The following is a 21,093-nucleotide window of genomic DNA, read 5'->3' as shown; positions in this document are numbered from 1 at the left end:
GCACCAAATTAAAGCTACACTTGTTGTGAATCCAGCCAATGTGTCAGATTTCAAAAAGGCTTTACGGCGAAAGCAAACAATGCTATTATCTGAGGGCAGCACCCCAGCAAACAAATACAGACAATCATATTTCAACCCTCCAGGCGCGACACAAAATGCAGAAATAAAATATAAATCATGCCTTACCTTTGACGAGCTTCTTCTGTTGGCACTCCAATATGTCCCATAAACATCACAAATGGTCCTTTTGTTCGATTAATTCCGTCGATATATATCCGAAATGTCAATTTATTTGGCGCGTTTGATCCAGAAAAACACCGGTTCCAACTCTCGCAACAAGACTAGAACATTGCTCATAAGTTACCTGTAAGCTTTGTCCAAACATTTCTAACTACTTTCCTAATTCAACTTTAGGTATTTTTTAATGTAGATATTTAAGACGGGATTAACTGTGTTCAATACCGGAGGAAAACAAAGTGGAGCTTGCTTTTCAGGTCACGCGCCTCTAACAAAGAGTACACTTCTCTCTACCCTCGTTCTGAACAGTGCTACTTCTTAATTTCTCAAAGGAAAAACCTCAACCAATTTCTAAAGACTGTTGACATCCAGTGGAAGCGGTAGGAACTGCAAGAAAGTCCATTAGAAATCTGGATTCCCAATGAAAACCCATTGAAAAGAGAGTGACCTAAAAAAAAAAAATCTGAATGGTTTGTCCTCAGGTTTCGCCTGCCAAATAAGTTCTGTTATACTCACAGACATGATTAGAACAGTTTTAGAAACTTCAGTGTGTTTTCTATCCAAACCTAATAATAATATGCATATCTTAGCTTCTGGGCCTTAGTAGCAGGCAGTGTACTTTGGACACGCTTTTGGACACCTATCCCAGAGATGTTCATGCATTTGTGCCTATCAGTTGTGTTGTGACTAAGTAGGGGTGGTATACAGAAGAGCCCTATTTGGTAAAAGACCAAGTCCATATTATGGCAAGAACAGCTCAAGAAGTAAAGAGAAACGACAGTCCATCATTACTTTAAGACATGAAGGTCAGTCAATCCGTAAAATTTCAAGAACTTCGAAAGTTTCTTCAAGTGCAGTTGCAAAAACCATCGAGCGCTATGATGAAACTGGCTCTCATGAGGACCAACACAGGAAAGGAAGACTCAGAGTTACCTCTGCTGCAGAGGATAAGTTCATTCGAGTTACCAGAATCAGAAATTGCAGCCCAAATAAATGCTTCACAGAGTTCAAGTAACAGACACTTCTCAACATTAACTGTTCAGAGGAGACTGTGTGAATCAGGCCAAACCAATACTAAAGGACACAAATAAGAAGAAGAGACTTGCTTGGGCCAAGAAACACGAACAATGGACATTAGACTGGTGGAAATCTGTCCTTTGGTCTAATGAGTCCAAATTTAAAATTTTTGGTTCCAACTGCTGTGTCTTTGTGAGACGCAAAGTAGGTAAACTGATGATCTCTGAATGTGTGGTTCCCATCGTGAAGCATGGAGGAGGAGGGGTGATAGTGTGGGGGTGCTTTGCTGGTGACACTGTCGGTGATTTAATTCGAATTCAAGGCACACTTAACCAGCATGGCTACCATAGCAGTCTGCAGCGATACACCATCCCATCTGGTTTGTGCTCATCATTTGTTTTTAAACAGGACAATGACCCAACACACCTCCAGGCTGTGTAAGGGCTGTTTGACCAAGGAGAGTGATGGAGTGCTGCATCACATGACCCGACCTCAACCCAATTGGGATGAGTTGGACCGCAGAGTGAAGAAAAAGCAGCCAACAAGTGCTCAGCATATGTGGGAACTCCTTCAAGACTGTTGGAAAAGCATTCCAGGTGAAGCTAGTTGAGTGAGTGCAAAGCTGTCATCAAGGCAAAGGGTGGCTACTTTGAAGAATCTAAAATATATTTGGAGTTAACACTTTTTTTGGTTTCTACATGATTCCATATGCGCTATTTCATAGTTTTGATGTCTTCACTATTATTCTACAATGTAGAAAATTGTAAAAATAAAAACCCTTGAATGAGTAGGTGTGTCCAAACTTTTGACTGGTACTGTATATGTACAGTATTCATGCATCTCTGTGTGTTAACATCTGTATATCTGTGTGTTTATCCCCAGGCTGTCTGTAGACTGTCAGGACTACGGTCTGATCATCGATGGGGCCACCCTGTCTGCGGTGCTGAAGCCCAGTCCAGAGAGCTCTGGCTCTGGGAACTACAGAGAGATCTTCCTGGAGATCTGTAGGAACTGCAGCGCCGTTCTCTGCTGCCGCATGGCGCCCCTCCAGAAAGCACAGGTGGGTGTGATCTCACTTCCTGTCTCACATTAGGAATCCAAGGAGAGATGGTGTTCGGATGGATGGACGGTCGATCAGTCAGTCAAAGTGTTTAATGAGTTGTGGTATGACTGTTGTCTGTCCAGATTGTGAAGCTGATCAAGGCGTCTAAGGAGCACCCCATCACTCTGGCCATCGGAGACGGAGCCAACGACGTCAGCATGATCCTCGAGGCACATGTGGGCATAGGTAAGATCATCTCTACACTGATTGGCAAGCCCCATGTGTTTGTACTCTGATTGGTGGGAACCATCAGCTAGCACTCATCTTTCTTCTTTGATTGGTGGGGGGCTTTGGCTCCAAGATATCTCATTGGTGTATGTTTGTTTTCTATCAATTAATCCATCAATCAACCAATCCCTCCCTCTCTCTTAAGGCATCATTGGTAAGGAGGGTCGCCAGGCAGCGAGGAACAGCGACTATGCCATCCCAAAGTTTAAACACCTGAAGAAGATGCTGCTAGTTCACGGCCACATCTACTACATCCGCATCGCTGAGCTGGTGCAGTACTTCTTCTATAAGGTGGGCTTTACTACTGACACTAATACTGAGCATTTACTGAGATCACGTTGCAATTCTTTAGTAATGAATTACACAACTTGGGGGCTCAACACCACCCCAGTCTGGTAGCTGGCCCAGGACAGCACAAATCTCCAGGCTCTATGCTGCAAGTAGCTGAGTCAGTATAGAATGATGAACAATGTTTACTCCTTACTTTCTCACTTTGCTTCTGCCCCTTTCTCTCTCTCCAGAATGTGTGCTTCATCTTCCCTCAGTTCCTCTATCAGTTCTTCTGTGGATTCTCTCAGCAGGTTGGTGCTCAAAATCACCCCAAATGACCTCATGGTTGCCTGTTTGGTCATGTGTAGTCTGTATATTACTGACTGCTCTGTGTCCCTGTAAAGCCCCTGTACGACACAGCCTACCTGACACTGTACAACATCAGCTTCACCTCCCTGCCCATCCTCCTCTACAGCCTCATAGAGAAACACGTCAGCATAGAGACACTGAAGAGCGACCCCACTCTGTACAGGTAAGGGGAACATCCCACCCAAATGAACACTTATTTGAAAGTCAATGTAATTCACAGGTTTTGTTTTGTTTAAACAATTTTACTTCGCTCTCACTTGCCACTATCTCCCCCCCTTCTCTCTCTCTCTCTCTCTCTCACTCTCTCTCTCTCCCACCATTCTCTCTCTCTCTCTCTCTCTCTCCCCCTATTTCCTCTCTCAATCTCTCAACCCCTCCTCTCATGATCTCTCTCTCGCTCTCTTTCTCTCTCCCCCTCTCTCTTCCCTCCCCCTTTCTTTCTCCCTCTCGCTCCCTCTCTCTACGCCTCCTCTCCCACCTTCTCCCAGGGACGTAGCTAAGAACTCTCTCCTGCGCTGGCCCGTGTTCCTGTACTGGACATGCCTGGGCTTATTCGACGCCTGTATCTTCTTTTTTGGTGCCTACTTCCTGTTTGACAACACCACCTTCACTAGCAACGGACAGGTGAGCCCCGGCAACCGCCTCCACGGAAAACTGTCAAGGACTAGTTGACAAGTTGCCCCCAACTACAGATCTAGAATCAGATGACCAACACCAAGTCATAAGCATTGACTATTAGCTTGATTCAACAACACCCTGTTTGGCTCTAGTCTTAAGAGGTGCACTGTGTAGGTCAAAGGATTCCATTTGAGAGTCACCATAGTGATGGTCTCTAGAACACCCATCTCCACGTGATTGTCCAATAACACCAGAGTAAGACAATGTGGTCAGGTTTTGGTTATCTATGGGTAAGTTATGGTCAGGTTGTGGTTGAGTTGTGTTCAGGGTCTCAGTGGTCCTCTTTAGCTTGGCAACCATCAGGATTCCATTCATATGGACAACGCTATTGCATCTTTCTCTGCACTGTTGATTTATGTCATATTAACTGTTGCCTTTGGTCCTGTTTTTTCTCTTTAAGTTGAAACATCTTGGAATTAATTTATTCTATGTCCTGATTTATTTTCTTTCTTCTTCCTCCTCTCTGCTTCTTCTTCTTCTTCCTCCTCCTCTCTGCTTCTTCTTCTTCTTCTTCTTCCTCCTCTCTGCTTCGTCTTCTTCTTCTTCTTCTTCCTCCTCTCTGCTTCTTCTTCTTCTTCCTCCTCTCTGCTTCGTCTTCTTCTTCTTCTTCTTCCTCCTCTCTGCTTCTTCTTCTTCTTCCTCCTCCTCTCTGCTTCTTCTTCTTCTTCTTCTTCCTCCTCTCTGCTTCGTCTTCTTCTTCTTCTTCTTCTTCCTCCTCTCTGCTTCTTCTTCTTCTTCTTCTTCTTCCTCCTCTCTGCTTCTTCTTCTTCTTCCTCCTCTCTGCTTCGTCTTCTTCTTCTTCTTCTTCCTCCTCTCTGCTTCTTCTTCTTCTTCCTCCTCCTCTCTGCTTCTTCTTCTTCTTCTTCTTCCTCCTCTCTGCTTCGTCTTCTTCTTCTTCTTCCTCCTCTCTGCTTCTTCTTCTTCTTCTTCCTCCTCTCTGCTTCTTCTTCTTCTTCCTCCTCTCTGCTTCGTCTTCTTCTTCTTCTTCCTCCTCTCTGCTTCTTCTTCTTCTTCTTCCTCCTCTCTGCTTCGTCTTCTTCTTCTTCTTCCTCCTCTCTGCTTCTTCTTCTTCTTCTTCCTCCTCTGCTTCGTCTTCTTCTTCTTCTTCCTCCTCTCTGCTTCTTCTTCTTCTTCTTCCTCCTCTCTGCTTCGTCTTCTTCTTCTTCTTCCTCCTCTCTGCTTCTTCTTCTTCTTCTTCCTCTCTGCTTATTCTTCTTCTTCTTCCTCCTCTCTGCTTATTCTTCTTCCTCCTCCTCTCTGCTTATTCTTCTTCCTCCTCCTCTCTGCTTCTTCTTCTTCCTCCTCCTCTCTGCTTCTTCTTCTTCTTCTTCCTCCTCTCTGCTTCTTCTTCTTCCTCCTCCTCTCTGCTTCTTCTTCTTCCTCCTCCTCTCTGCTTCTTCTTCCTCCTCTCTGCTTCGTCTTCTTCTTCTTCTTCTTCCTCCTCCTCTCTGCTTCTTCTTCTTCTTCCTCCTCTCTGCTTATTCTTCTTCTTCTTCCTCCTCTCTGCTTCTTCTTCTTCCTCCTCCTCTCTGCTTCTTCTTCTTCTTCCTCCTCTCTGCTTCTTCTTCTTCCTCCTCCTCTCTGCTTCTTCTTCTTCTTCCTCCTCTCTGCTTCATCTTCTCTTCTGCTTCTTCTCTCTTTATTTTGCTTTTCTTCCTGTTCCTCAGCTTATGACCACCAACACACAGATGGTAAGCCTGTCTCTCTCTCCCTCTCTCTCTCTCTCTCTGTCTATCATGTGCTTTTAACTTCTGTTCATTTTTAGTTATGAGTTTAGCTTTGAGTTTTACCGATTCATCCCGAAACATGGATCCATCCATCCTCACTCCGCTGTGTAGTTAGGTACCACATGTAGGGCCTCTCTACCAACACCTGACGTCAGCAGCTCCACTCTACTAATATACATACTCGTCTCTCCCCCACATCCTTATGTGTTGTCCTGGTAGTAGACTTAAAAAACCTGTGTGTGTGTGTGTGTGTGTGTACTAGTACATAGACAACACATTTAGTGAGAAAAGCGGTCTCTCTGCTGTTTTAACAACATGGATTCATTCTAGCTGCACTGTCTTGGAGGGTGATCTCTCACCCTAACTACGTTTCTGTGTTTGTAGAGAGATGTATTTCTAGCATTTCAAATCAAATCAAAGTTTATTTGTCACGTGCGCCGAATACAACAGGTGAAATGCTTACTTACAGGCTCTAACCAATAGTGCAAAAAAGGTGAACAATAGGTAAGTAAAGAAATAAAACAACGGTAAAAAGACTGGCTATATACAGTAGCAAGGCTATAAAAGTAGCGAGGCTACATACAGACACCGGTTAGTGGGTGGCGGGACACAATGCAGATAGCCCAGTTAGCCAATGTGCGGGAGCACTGGTTGGTCGGCCCAATTGAGGTAGTATGTACATGAATGTATAGTTAAAGTGACTGTGCATATATGATAAACAGAGAGCAGCAGCAGCGTAAAAGAGGGGTTGGGGGAAGCACACAATGCAAATAGTCTGGGTAGCCATTTGATTACCTGTTCAGGAGTCTTATGGCTTGGGGGTAAAAACTGTTGAGAAGCCTTTTTGTCCTAGACTTGGCACTCCGGTACCGCTTGCCATGCGGTAGTAGAAAGAACAGTTTATGACTGGGGTGGCTGGGGTCTTTGACAATTTTTAGGGCCTTCCTCTGACACAGCCTGGTGTAGAGGTCCTGGATGGCAGGCAGCTTAGTCCCAGTGATTTACTGGGCCGTATGCACGACCCTCTGTAATGCCTTGCGGTCAGAGGCCGAGCAATGCCGTACCAGGCAGTGATGCAACCAATGGTGCAGCTGTAGAACATTTTGAGGATCTCAGGACCCATGCCAAATCGTTTTAGTTTCCTGAGGGGGAATAGGCTTTGTCGTACCCACTTCACGACTATCTTGGTGTGTTTGGACCATTCTAGTTTGTTGTTGATGTGGACACCAAGGAACTTGAAGCTCTCAACCTGCTCCACTACAGCCCCATCGATGAGAATGGGGTCCTCCTTTTCCTGTAGTCCACAATCATCTCCTTAGTCTTAGTTATGTTGAGGGATAGGTTGTTAATCTGGCACCACCCGGCCAGGTCTCTGACCTCCTCCCTATAGGCTGTTTCGTCATTGTCGTTGATCAGGCCTACCACTGTTGAGTCGACTGCAAACTTAATGATGGTGTTGGAGTCATGCCTGGCCATGCAGTCGTGGGTGAACAGGGAGTACAGGAGGGGACTGAGCACGCACCCCTGTGGAGCTCCAGTGTTGAGGATCAACGTGGCAGTTGTGTTGCTACCTACCCTCACCACCTGGGGGAGGCCCATCAGGAAGTCCAGGATCCAGTTGCAGAGGGAGGTGTTTAGTCCCAGGATCCTTAGCTTAGTGATGAGCTTTGAGGGTAATATGGTGTCTCTAGGGTATGCGTCCCACCTGGCCAACATCCAGTGAGATTGCAGAGCGCCAAATTCAAGTACAGAAATACTCATTATAAAAATTCAGAAAAGATACAACTATTTTACATAGGTTTAAAGATGAATTTCTTGTGAATCCAACCGATTTTAAAAATGCTTTACGGCGAAAGCATACCTTACAATTATTTGAGAACATAGCCCAGCAGACAAATCATTACAAACAGTAACCAGCCAAGTAGAAGATTTACACAAGTCAGAAAAAGATAAATAATTAATCACTTACCTTTGATGATCTTCATATGTTTGCACTCAGAAGACATTCATTTATTCAATAAATGTTCCTTTTGTTCGATAAAGTCTCTCTTTATATCCGAAAACCTCTGTTTTGTTAGCGCGTTTTCTTCAGTAATCCACAGGCTCAAACACAGTCACAACCGGCAGACAAAAAAATCCAAATTGTATCCGTAAAGTTCATAGAAACATGTCAAACAATGTCTATATTCAATCCTCAGGTTGTTTTTAGCCTAAATAATCGATAATATTTCAACCTGACAATAACGTTGTCAATATAAAAGGTTAACAAGAAAGGCATAGAAAAGCTCTGTGACACGGCAGGGTCCACTCATTCAGACTGCTCTTACTCCCTCATTTTTCAGAATACAAGCCTGAAACAATTTCTAAAGACTGTTGACATCTAGTGGAAGGCATAGGAACTGCAATTTGAGTTCTAAGTCAATGGATACTGTAATGGCATTGAACAACAACAACAAAAATCCTACTCCCTGAATGGATTTTTCTCAGGTTTTCGCCTGCCAAATCAGTTCTGTTATACTCACAGACATTATTCTAACCGTTTTTGGAAACTTTAGAGTGTTCTATCCAAATATGCGAATTATATGCATATCCTATCTTCTGGGCCTGAGTAGAAGGCAGTTTAATTTGGGCATGCTTTTCATCCAAAATTCCAAATGCTGCCCCCTACCCTAAAGAAGTTAAAGGTCTTACTCACATCGGCTATGGAGAGCGTGATCACACAGTCGTCCGGAACAGCTGATGCTCTCATGCATGCCTCAGTGTTGCTTGCCTTAAAGCAAGCATAGAAGTGATTTAGCTCGTCTGGCAGCTCGTGGCTGTGCTTCCCTTTGTAATATGTAATAGTTTGCAAGCCCTGCGACATGAGACGAGCGTCAGAGCCAGTGTAGTATGATTCAATCTTAGCCCTGTATTGACGCTTTGTCTGTTTGATGGTTCGTCGCAGGGCATTCTTGTAAGCTTCCGGGTTAGAGTCCTGCATCTTGAAAGTGGCAGCTCTACCCTTTAGCTCAGTGCGAATGTTGCCTGTAATCCATGGCTTCTGGTTGGGGTATGTACGTACAGTCACTGTGGGGACGACGTACTCAATGCACTTATTGATAAAGCCAATGACTGATGTGGTGTATTCCTCAATGCCATCGGAAGAATCCCTGAACATGTTCCATGTGTGTGATAGCAAAACAGTCCTGTAGTTTAGCATCTGCTTCATCTGACCACATTTTTATAGACAGAGTCATTGGTGCTTCCTGCTTTCATTTTTGCTTGTAAGCGGGAATCAAGAGGATAGAGTTGTGGTCGGATTTGCTAAATGGAGGGCGAGGGAGAGCATTGTACTCGTCTCTGTGTGTGGAGTACAGGTGATCTAGAATTGTTTTCCCTCTGGTTGCACATTTAACATGTTGATAGAAATTTGGTAGAACTGATTTAAAGTCTCCGGCCACTAGGAGCACAACCTCTGGGTGAGTGGTTTCCTGTTTGCTTATTTCCTTATACAGCTGACTGAGTGTGGTCTTAGTGCCAGCATCTCTCTGTGGTGGTAAATAAACAGCCACGAAAAGTATAGCTGAGAACTCTCTAGGCATTCCTTTCACTCTACCTCTCCCTCCGTCACTCTACCTCTCCCTCCATCTCTCTTCCTCTGTCACTCTACCTCTCCCTCCATATCTCTTCCTGTCACTCTACCTCTCCCTCCGTCACTCTACCTCTCCCTCCATCTATCTTCCTCTGTCACTCTACCTCTCCCTCTATCTCTCTTCCTCTGTCACTCTACCTCTCCCTCCATATCTCTTCCTCTGTCACTCTACCTCTACCTCCATCTCTCTTCCTCTGTCACTCTACCTCTCCCTCCATATCTCTTCCTGTCACTCTACCTCTCCCTCCGTCACTCTACCTCTCCCTCCATCTATCTTCCTCTGTCACTCTACCTCTCCCTCTATCTCTCTTCCTCTGTCACTCTACGTCTCCCTCCATCTCTCTTCCTCTGTCACTCTACCTCTCCCTCCATCTATCTTCCTCTGTCACTCTACCTCTCCCTCCATCTCTCTTCCTCTGTCACTCTACCTCTCCCTCCATCTATCTTCCTCTGTCACTCTACCTCTCCCTCCATCTCTCTCCCTCTGTCACTCTACCTCTCCCTCCATCTCTCTTCCTCTGTCACTCTACCTCTCCCTCCATCTATCTTCCTCTGTCACTCTACATCTCCCTCTATCTCTCTTCCTCTGTCACTCTACCTCTCCCTCCATCTCTCTTCCTCTGTCACTCTACCTCTCCCTCCATCTCTCTTCCTCTGTCACTCTACCTCTCCCTCCATCTATCTTCCTCTGTCACTCTACATCTCCCTCCATCTCTCTTCCTCTGTCACTCTACATCTCCCTCCATCTATCTTCCTCTGTCACTCTACCTCTCCCTCCATCTCTCTTCCTCTGTCACTCTACATCTCCCTCCATCTATCTTCCTCTGTCACTCTACCTCTCCCTCCATCTCTCTTCCTCTGTCACTCTACCTCTCCCTCCATCTATCTTCCTCTGTCACTCTACCTCTCCCTCCATCTATCTTCCTCTGTCACTCTACATCTCCCTCCATCTATCTTCCTCTGTCACTCTACCTCTCCCTCCATCTTTCTTCCTCTGTCACTCTACCTCTCCCTCCATCTCTCTTCCTCTGTCACTCTACCTCTCCCTCCATCTCTCTTCCTCTGTCACTCTACATCTCCCTCCATCTATCTTCCTCTGTCACTCTACCTCTCCCTCCATCTCTCTTCCTCTGTCACTCTACATCTCCCTCCATCTCTCTTCCTCTGTCACTCTACCTCTCCCTCCATCTATCTTCCTCTGTCACTCTACATCTCCCTCCATCTCTCTTCCTCTGTCACTCTACATCTCCCTCCATCTCTCTTCCTCTGTCACTCTACCTCTCCCTCCATCTATCTTCCTCTGTCACTCTACATCTCCCTCCATCTCTCTCCCTCTGTCACTCTACATCTCCCTCCATCTCTCTTCCTCTGTCACTCTACCTCTCCCTCCATCTCTCTTCCTCTGTCACTCTACATCTCCCTCCATCTATCTTCCTCTGTCACTCTACCTCTCACTCCATCTCTCTTCCTCTGTCACTCTACATCTCCCTCCATCTCTCTTCCTCTGTCACTCTACCTCTCCCTCCATCTATCTTCCTCTGTCACTCTACATCTCCCTCCATCTCTCTTCCTCTGTCACTCTACATCTCCCTCCATCTCTCTTCCTCTGTCACTCTACATCTCCCTCCATCTATCTTCCTCTGTCACTCTACATCTCCCTCCATCTATCTTCCTCTGTCACTCTACCTCTCCCTCCATCTCTCTTCCTCTGTCACTCTACATCTCCCTCCATCTATCTTCCTCTGTCACTCTACCTCTCCCTCCATCTCTCTTCCTCTGTCACTCTACCTCTCCCTCCATCTATCTTCCTCTGTCACTCTACCTCTCCCTCCATCTATCTTCCTCTGTCACTCTACCTCTCCCTCCATCTATCTTCCTCTGTCACTCTACCTCTCTCTCCATCTATCTTCCTCTGTCACTCTACCTCTCCCTCCATCTCTCTTCCTCTGTCACTCTACCTCTCCCTCCATCTCTCTTCCTCTGTCACTCTACATCTCCCTCCATCTATCTTCCTCTGTCACTCTACCTCTCCCTCCATCTCTCTTCCTCTGTCACTCTACATCTCCCTCCATCTCTCTTCCTCTGTCACTCTACCTCTCCCTCCATCTATCTTCCTCTGTCACTCTACATCTCCCTCCATCTCTCTTCCTCTGTCACTCTACATCTCCCTCCATCTCTCTTCCTCTGTCACTCTACCTCTCCCTCCATCTATCTTCCTCTGTCACTCTACATCTCCCTCCATCTCTCTCCCTCTGTCACTCTACATCTCCCTCCATCTCTCTTCCTCTGTCACTCTACCTCTCCCTCCATCTCTCTTCCTCTGTCACTCTACATCTCCCTCCATCTATCTTCCTCTGTCACTCTACCTCTCACTCCATCTCTCTTCCTCTGTCACTCTACATCTCCCTCCATCTCTCTTCCTCTGTCACTCTACCTCTCCCTCCATCTATCTTCCTCTGTCACTCTACATCTCCCTCCATCTCTCTTCCTCTGTCACTCTACATCTCCCTCCATCTCTCTTCCTCTGTCACTCTACATCTCCCTCCATCTCTCTTCCTCTGTCACTCTACCTCTCCCTCCATCATCTCTCTCCCTCTGTCACTCTACATCTCCCTCCATCTCTCTCCCTCTGTCACTCTACCTCTCCCTCCATCTCTCTTCCTCTGTCACTCTACCTCTCCCTCCATCTCTCTTCCTCTGTCACTCTACATCTCCCTCCATCTCTCTCCCTCTGTCACTCTACCTCTCCCTCCATCTCTCTTCCTCTGTCACTCTACCTCTCCCTCCATCTCTCTTCCTCTGTCACTCTACCTCTCCCTCCATCTATCTTCCTCTGTCACTCTACATCTCCCTCCATCTATCTTCCTCTGTCACTCTACATCTCCCTCTATCTATCTTCCTCTGTCACTCTACCTCTCCCTCCATCTATCTTCCTCTGTCACTCTACCTCTCCCTCCATCTATCTTCCTCTGTCACTCTACCTCTCCCTCCATCTATCTTCCTCTGTCACTCTACCTCTCCCTCCATCTCTCTTCCTCTGTCACTCTACCTCTCCCTCCATCTCTCTTCCTCTGTCACTCTACATCTCCCTCCATCTATCTTCCTCTGTCACTCTACCTCTCCCTCCATCTCTCTTCCTCTGTCACTCTACATCTCCCTCCATCTCTCTTCCTCTGTCACTCTACCTCTCCCTCCATCTATCTTCCTCTGTCACTCTACATCTCCCTCCATCTCTCTTCCTCTGTCACTCTACATCTCCCTCCATCTCTCTTCCTCTGTCACTCTACCTCTCCCTCCATCTATCTTCCTCTGTCACTCTACATCTCCCTCCATCTCTCTCCCTCTGTCACTCTACATCTCCCTCCATCTCTCTTCCTCTGTCACTCTACCTCTCCCTCCATCTCTCTTCCTCTGTCACTCTACATCTCCCTCCATCTATCTTCCTCTGTCACTCTACCTCTCACTCCATCTCTCTTCCTCTGTCACTCTACATCTCCCTCCATCTCTCTTCCTCTGTCACTCTACCTCTCCCTCCATCTATCTTCCTCTGTCACTCTACATCTCCCTCCATCTCTCTTCCTCTGTCACTCTACATCTCCCTCCATCTCTCTTCCTCTGTCACTCTACATCTCCCTCCATCTCTCTTCCTCTGTCACTCTACCTCTCCCTCCATCTATCTTCCTCTGTCACTCTACATCTCCCTCCATCTCTCTCCCTCTGTCACTCTACCTCTCCCTCCATCTCTCTTCCTCTGTCACTCTACCTCTCCCTCCATCTCTCTTCCTCTGTCACTCTACCTCTCCCTCCATCTATCTTCCTCTGTCACTCTACCTCTCCCTCCATCTATCTTCCTCTGTCACTCTACATCTCCCTCCATCTCTCTCCCTCTGTCACTCTACCTCTCCCTCATCTCTCTCTTGCTCTCCCTCTCTTTATCTATGACCCTTCCTCTCCCTCATCTCTCTCTTGCTCACCATCTCTCTCCCTGTCTCTTTCTCCTCCTCCTCCTCTTCCATCTGTTCCTTCCTGAAGTTCCAAGGTTATTTACCATCATTAGCTTAAAATGAGACCTACATGAAAGGGATGCCATACAACAGTAAAAGACCAGGTGAAATACAGGTGAAATGGACTGTTGCAGCATCAAACACTATAGTGTTTAGGATTGTAATCAGTGATGTAGTGGTAAAGAATATATGGGTAAAAGCTGATCGCCGTTCATGGTAAGTAAAGTAATGTTACCTATTCTTAAATGCATTTAGCCGTAAAAGGTGGGTAAACGCTCGCGAAAAAATAAAAAAGGTGTGTGAACGGCATTTACGTGCTTTTAGAATCAACTACAACACAGGTTTAAATGAAGTAATTACAGTTAGAGGCCCTCATATCGGTGTGAATAGTTTCAGCTGATATTTATAGAAGTCAATGGTTTCAACAGATGATCAATGATGGTGTTGACCGCTTGACTTTTTCCTCATTTTGTTATGTTACAGCATTATTCTAAAACAGATTCAATTACCCCTACACACAATATCCCACAATGACAAAGAAAAACGTTTTCATTTTTAGCAAATGTATAAAAAGAAAACAACGGAAATATCACGTTTACATAAGTATTCAGACCCTTTACTCAGTTTTTGTTGAAACAACTTTGGCAGCGTATACAGCCTTGAGTCTTCTTGGGTATGACGCTACACGCTTGGCACATGTATTTGGGGAGTTTCTCCCATTCTTCTTAAGCTCTGTCAGGATGGATGGGGAGCGTCGCTGCACAGCTATTGTCAGGTCTCTCCAGAGATGTTCGGTCGGGTTCAAGTCTGGGCTCTGGCTGGGCCACTCAAGGCAATTCAGAGACTTGTCCCGAAGCCACTCCTGCGTTGTCTTGGCTGTGTGCTTAGCGTTGTTGTCCTGTTAGACTGGGGCAAAGGGTCACCTTCCGAGGTCCTGAGCGCTCTGGAGCAGGTTTTCATCAAGGATCTCTTTGTACTTTGCTCCATTCATCTTTCCCTTGATCCTGACTAGTCTCCCAGTCCCTGCTGCTGAAAAACATCCCCACAGCATGATGCTGCCACCACCATGCTTCACCGTAGGGATAGTGCCAGGTTTCCTCCAGACTTGCTTGGCATTCAGGACAAAGAGTTCAATGTTGTTTCTCGTGGTCTGAGAGTCCTTTATGTGCCTTTTGGCAAACTCCAAGTTGGCTGCCATGTGCCTTTTACTGAGGAGAGTCTTCCGTCTGGCCATTCTACCATAAAGGTCTGATTGCTGCATAAATGGATGTCCTTCTGGAAGGTTCTCCCATCTCCACAGAGGAACTCTGGAGCTCTGTGATCATCGGTTTCATGGTCACCTGCCTGACCAAGGCCCTTCTCCCCCGATTGCTCAGTTTGCCACTGTGTTCTTGATTACCTTCAATGCTGCAGAAATGTTTTGGTACCCTTCCCCCAGATCTGTGCCTTGACACAATCCTGTCTCTGAGCTCTACGGACAATTCCTTCGACCTCATGGTTTGGTTTTCGCTCTGACATGCACTGTCAACTGTGTGACCTTATATAGACAGGTGTGTGCCTTTCCAAATCATGTCCAATCAATTGATTTTACCACAATTGGACTCCAATCAAGTTATAGAAACATCTCAAGGATGATCAATGGAAACATGATGCACCTGAACTCAATTTGGAGTCTCATAGCAAAGGGTCTGAATAGTTATAGTAAATAAAGTATTTCAGTTTTTCATTTTGCAAACAGTTCTAAAAACCAGTTTTTGCTCTGTCATGGGGTATTGTGAGGGGGAAAATGTATACAATCCATTTTAGAATGAGGCTGTAACATAACAAAATGTGGAACAAGTCAAGGGGTCTGAATAATTTCCGAATGCGCTGTGTAAAGGATGGATGAAGTGTGTGCCTGATGAGGTGTGGCTGACTTCCTGCTCACTCTCTGTTCTTCTCTAGATGTTTGGGAACTGGACTTTCGGGACTCTCGTCTTTACAGTGCTGGTGTTCACGGTCACGCTCAAGGTGTGTGTGTGTTTACACCGTGTGAAGGAGTAAGAGACTGAGTGAATCTGATAATAGTGGATTGAATCATCTGTTTGCATGTATATGTCTGTGAGATAATAGATTGACTAGACTTTCTCATCAATCGTTAGAGCTGTAAGCCCTGGAGGTGTTACTATGGACTGATTGATAATTGTGTGTGTGTGTGTGTGTGTGTGTGTGTGTGTGTGTGTGTGTGTGTGTGTGTGTGTGTGTGTGTGTGTGTGTGTGTGTGTGTGTGTGTGTGTGTGTGTGTGTGTGTGTGTGTGTGTGTGTGTTGCAGCTTGCCTTGGACACACACCACTGGACCTGGATCAACCACTTTGTCATCTGGGGCTCCCTGCTTTTCTATGTCATCTTCTCACTGCTCTGGGGAGGCATCATCTGGTAGGCCTCTCATTCTTACAACTGACTGCTTCTTACTCTGTACATGATTCATTTCCCTTAAATATAGATATAGAATAACTAGATCCTCTCCTCTCCCTCCAGGCCTTTCCTGAACTACCAGAGGATGTACTATGTGTTCATGCAGATGTTGTCCAGCGGTCCGGCTTGGCTAGGCATCATCCTGCTCATTATGGTCAGCCTGCTGCCTGATGTGGTCAAGAAGGTCCTCTGCAGAACACTGTGGCCCACCGCCACCCATCTTGCACAGGTAGGACCACAACTTGACCACAGCTCAGGAAACACAACTGCACCAGTTAATTGAAGAGTCATTTGATTGCGGCCCTCAATATGTACAGTAGATAGTATGTAGACCTACATGTATAATCACATCAAAAATACCTTCTCTACTGAAAAGTATCCAGGTACAGCTGCCTCACACATGCCAGACGACTCAGTACTAAAACTCCTAGAACACGTGTCAATCTCAAGGCCGGATCTGGCCCGCGAGCCCATTCAATCCAGCCCGCGGGTGGTTTGAGTCATTTTATCGACATTGAAATGACTAAAAGCGAATCAAATTTTGACACAGAGGAAATATAATCCAATTTAAGTGCGGCCCTCCAGTCTGGTGGAGACTAAATGCGGCCCGCAGAGAAATTTAGTTTGACACCCATGTCGTAAAAGATTGACCCTGTGTTAACCAACACTGTAAACTGTCCCCTCCTTTCATCTGATATTACTACTTCCTGTCACCACTTAGCTGAATGTCCTGCTTCCTGTGATTCAAGTGTTGAATTCCAAATAGACACTTAGTACTCCTGTAGATCTGACACCGTTGCATAGGTGTGAGCAAAATGGTGAAGATTACACCCAGCCTATCAGAAGGCAAGATGAAGCATATCATATTGCTTATACCTATCCAATCCTTTTTAGATGTACATTTGGGAAATGGATCTGAAGCTAAATCTAACGGATTTCTTTCCTCTTCCCCTCTCTCTGCTTTGCTTCCTAATTTAACCCACCACTGTCCCCCTTTCCCTTTCTATCTCTCTCCTCTCCCCACTCTGTCTCCCTCCTCCAATCCTCCACTCCTCTTCCTGTAACACTCCGCCCTCTGACCCCGTTACCTGGGGCAATGACAGTCCAATCGCCCGTGCCTTACCGTGGAGCCGTCCACCATCTTCGTGCTTTCTCAGTCCGATGGCAGATTGAGTTTCTGATTGGCCGAGAGACGTCAGAGGAGGAGGTGACATTTTAAACACTTGATGTGCATGGTGGCATTTGCCAATGTCAAAATTACGTCAGTGGTCCACCTTCATTCAGTTAAATCAGTGTTTCAACATTAACTCCCAACTTTCAATCACAATCACTGTAGTGTTCCCATCCAGGGCTCTCACCATCCAGGGCTCTCACCATCCAGGGCTCTCACCATCCAGGGCTCTCACCATCCAGGGCTCTCACCATCCAGGGCTCTCACCATCCAGGGCATCCATTTCAAACAATTCAACTCAATTACCAGACAATGCTATCATTCACACTGCTATATACAGTGGGGAGAACATGTATTTGATACACTGCTGATTTTGCAGGTTTTCCTACTTACAAAGCATGTAGAGGTCTGTAATTTTTATCATAGGTACACTTCAACTGTGAGAGACGGAATCTAAAACAAAAATACAGCGACAGCCCCGAAACCTGAAGGATCTGGAGAAGGTCTGTATGGAGGAGTGGGCCAAAATCCCTGCTGCAGTGTGTGCAAACCTGGTCCAGAACTACAGGAAATGTATGATCTCTGTAATTGCAAACACAGGTTTCTGTACCAAATATTAAGTTCAAACAAAGGTTTCTGTACCAAATATTAAGTTATGCTTTTGTGATGTATCAAATACTTATGTATAATGTGATTTTCTGGATTTTTGTTTTAGATTCCGTCTCTCACAGTTGAAGTGTACCTATGATAAAAATTACAGACCTCTACATGCTTCGTAAGTAGGAAAACCTGCAAAATCGGCAGTGTATCAAATACTTGTTCTCCCCACTGTATGCTACTGCTGACCATGCTACAGCTGATAACAGGTTGTACTAATTTTGAGCCTTCTGTTAGCATCCTGCTAGTCTAACAATCTCACCCAGTACCATATTCAGCATCTCTTCTCTTCCTGTTCCTCTATGGATGCTGTTCAAATGTATCTACTGTATATTGATGTATAAAATGTACATGAATGTGTTATTCCATCCAAATGCTGGTTGTAATGTTTTCTACACTGGGGTAATCCTCAGCAGGCAGCAGGACACTGGGAAGTTGAAGGGCTATCATTACATGTCACATACAGTTGGTTACAGTGCAGTGGTTCACCGCATGCCTTCTATTTAGAACCTCCTGACCCCTGACCCCTGCTCACCCTACTGTTTGCCCACAGAGGGTGAAGGTTGATGGGGTGTGTGAGGGGGGTGTGTCCTCTGCCCCGGGCGCCAGTCCTGTTGATGGAGGTGGAGGCAGTGAGAGAGACATGCTTTGCCCTGCTAGGACCTGTGAGGGGGACAGAGGAGGTGGAGGGGTGCAAGCTACCAGGACCTATGACTCCATGATGTCACACAACCCTAACTACCTGCTCAGCCAGCCCCTAGACCATCCCCCATCAGAGACCTAGGGTTGCTACGGTAACTGAACGCCAATGGCCACAGAATATGTCAAGAGTGGCAATGCTGCTAATATGGCTGCCTGTTGCACTGTGGTTCTGGAGGGGTGCTGATAGTTTGGGGGGCATTTTATTTCCTGTTAGAGGGTCTTCACCGATGCTAGCTGGTCCATTGTGCTGAGAGGCTTGCTCACTTGGGATGAATCACAATTGTGGAATGCAACGCATGGAGCTGTCTGGGTGGTTTGATTGTCATGATTTTCTTCGGGTGGTTTGTCTGGAGGGTCAGGGTGACTTGCTTGGGTTGGTACTATATTGTAAACTCTCTTGGGATGCAACAGAGGCATTTTCTGGCTTTCCTTCTGTCCTGCTGAGAGCTGCTGTAAGGTGGATGAGCTCTGTCTTATTATTGGATCACTCTCGTACTGTCCATTCCAACACGGGGGTCAGAGACAATAATATCACTGCAATTTTTTACAAATAAATACATTTGGTATCTTAAACATGGAGATAAAGTTTAACACACAGGCAAAACAATGGCATTGATTATTATGCTGTACACTGAATTTAATAAAACATCAGGCAACATTTAGTGGCCATTTGGATGAGGAACACTGACCTCTGGTGCTAGAAGATGATACAGCATGTGTGTGAACATTTCATTTTTATTGCATGCTGATCATCTGAATGTGAGTTCAACCTGAAACAGACTAGGGTATTTTCAGTGATCTAAACACTCTCTCTGTTTTTCTCCATTCCCTCCTTCCCTCCTTCTTCAGGACGTTGACAAGCTGTGGCAGGGCAGTGTAGCAGAGTTGACCCCCGTGCTCTCATGCCCTTCTGGCCCTTCCTCCAAACGGAAGTGTACTGACTCCTCCCACCTCCACGTCAGGGTTCCGATGCCCCTCCCACTCCGCAGGTCTGAGTCCTTCCCCCACAAACTACTATTGGCCCACTGGACTGATTGGGGCGGGGCAGACCGCTGCACCCTCAGCCCCTACATGCTCCGCCTCTCAGGGGCTGGCTTTGCCTACTACACACCGGGGCCAGAGACCTTTGTGTGACACACACTCACACACACGCAGGCTAATGTGTGTACACACAAACCGATGTGTTCACAAAAGATGTGCACTCACACAGAGACCAATGTGATCTAAATTTACAGCTTACCATGGATGTGGAAGGATTTGTATTCCACTCATAAACAATGCAAACACACACACACACACACACATTTGCAAAATAATTCACACATACTGAAAAACATAAAACATCTTCACACAATTCACCATGTGCATAGTCAGCCATTCAGATACACCCCTCCCCCAATCTGCCTCCCACCGGTCCTGTCCATCCCATTTCAGTGTGGTCCTGATCCCAGTCCAGTCCATTCCATTTCAGTGTGGTCCTGATCCCAGTCCTGTCCATCCCATTTCAGTGTGGTCCTGATCCCAGTCCAGTCCATTCCATTTCAGTGTGGTCCTGATCCCAGTCCTGTCCATCCCATTTCAGTGTGGTCCTGATCCCAGTCCTGTCCATTCCATTTCAGTGTGGTCCTGATCCCAGTCCTGTCCATCCCATTTCAGTGTGGTCCTGATCCCAGTCCAGTCCATTCCATTTCAGTGTGGTCCTGATCCCAGTCCTGTCCATTCCATTTCAGTGTGGTCCTGATCCCAGTCCTGTCCATCCCATTTCAGTGTGGTCCTGATCCCAGTCCTGTCCATTCCATTTCAGTGTGGTCCTGATCCCAGTCCAGTCCATCCCATTTCAGTGTGGTCCTGATGCCAGTCCTGTCCATTCCATTTCAGTGTGGTCCTGATCCCAGTCCTGTCCATCCCATTTCAGTGTGGTCCTGATCCCAGTCCAGTCCATTCCATTTCAGTGTGGTCCTGATCCCAGTCCTGTCCATTCCATTTCAGTGTGGTCCTGATCCCAGTCCTGTCCATTCCATTTCAGTGTGGTCCTGATCCCAGTCCTGTCCATTCCATTTCAGTGTGGTCCTGATCCCAGTCCAGTCCATCCCATTTCAGAGTGGTCCTGATCCCAGTCCTGTCCATTCCATTTCAGTGTGGTCCTGATCCCAGTCCTGTCCATTCCATTTCAGTGTGGTCCTGATCCCAGTCCAGTCCACACCTCTACTCTGTTCTGCTACTCTATAATCCATGTTAAAATACTTGAATCCAACATTGACACCAGTGGTGTTAAACGCTGAACACACGGAGGTGTTCAGTGTGTGAATGTGCGTCCCTTCTACACTAAAGAATTGTGTATGAAAAGGACCAGACTTTTCTGTTTCTATTTTATTAACTGTCTCTGTCTTCTTCTTTTTCTCTGTCTCTCAAATATACTCATTTTGTTGAAATAACAGGAGTTGCTTCGCAAAATGTTCTGGGGAGAAAGACATCTGTTATTCACTGTGTGTGTGTGTGTGTGTGTGTGTGTGTGTGTGTGTGTGTGTGTGTGTGTGTGTGTGTGTGTGTGTGTGTGTGTGTGTGTGTGTGTGTGTGTGTGTACATACAGCTGAAGTCAGAAGTTTACATACACTTAGCTTGGAGTCAATAAAACTATTTTTCAACCACTCCACAAATTTCTTGTTAACAAACTATAGTTTTGGCAAGTTGGTTAGGACATCTACTTTGTGCATGACACAAGTCATTTTTCCAACAATTGTTTACAGACAGATTATTTCACTTATAATTCACTGTATCACAATTCCAGTGGGTTAGAAGTTTTTATACACTAAGTTGACTGTGCCTTTAAACAGCTTGGAAAATTC

General features: G+C 46.0%; 1 protein-coding gene across 4 annotated transcripts in view; it reads left to right on the top strand.

Moving 5' to 3' along the window:
• The window catches only part of LOC112224596 (phospholipid-transporting ATPase IH), an 86,845-nt gene extending 66,035 nt beyond the window's left edge, over positions 1-20,810 (top strand). The window contains exons 20-31 of one of the 4 annotated variants that reach the window (XM_042319862.1): positions 2,137-2,314; positions 2,440-2,542; positions 2,730-2,875; positions 3,106-3,165; positions 3,259-3,386; positions 3,712-3,847; positions 5,569-5,592; positions 15,208-15,273; positions 15,575-15,678; positions 15,781-15,946; positions 16,821-16,924; positions 19,097-20,810. In XM_042319862.1, the coding sequence (XP_042175796.1) occupies positions 2,137-2,314; positions 2,440-2,542; positions 2,730-2,875; positions 3,106-3,165; positions 3,259-3,386; positions 3,712-3,847; positions 5,569-5,592; positions 15,208-15,273; positions 15,575-15,678; positions 15,781-15,946; positions 16,821-16,898 (1,189 nt within the window). In that variant the 3' untranslated portion in view covers positions 16,899-16,924; positions 19,097-20,810. Of the gene's footprint in view, positions 1-2,136; positions 2,315-2,439; positions 2,543-2,729; positions 2,876-3,105; positions 3,166-3,258; positions 3,387-3,711; positions 3,848-5,568; positions 5,593-15,207; positions 15,274-15,574; positions 15,679-15,780; positions 15,947-16,820; positions 16,925-17,053; positions 17,290-19,096 lie in introns of those variants that run through there. The other 3 variants (XM_042319864.1, XM_042319863.1, XM_042319865.1) reach the window with 3 other exon arrangements.
• The last annotated feature ends 283 nt before the right edge of the window (positions 20,811-21,093 follow it).

The sequence above is a fragment of the Oncorhynchus tshawytscha genome, linkage group LG03 (genome assembly GCF_018296145.1).
Source record: "Oncorhynchus tshawytscha isolate Ot180627B linkage group LG03, Otsh_v2.0, whole genome shotgun sequence".
Lineage (NCBI taxonomy): Eukaryota > Metazoa > Chordata > Actinopteri > Salmoniformes > Salmonidae > Oncorhynchus > Oncorhynchus tshawytscha.
This window is presented reverse-complemented; position numbering and strand designations above follow the sequence as displayed.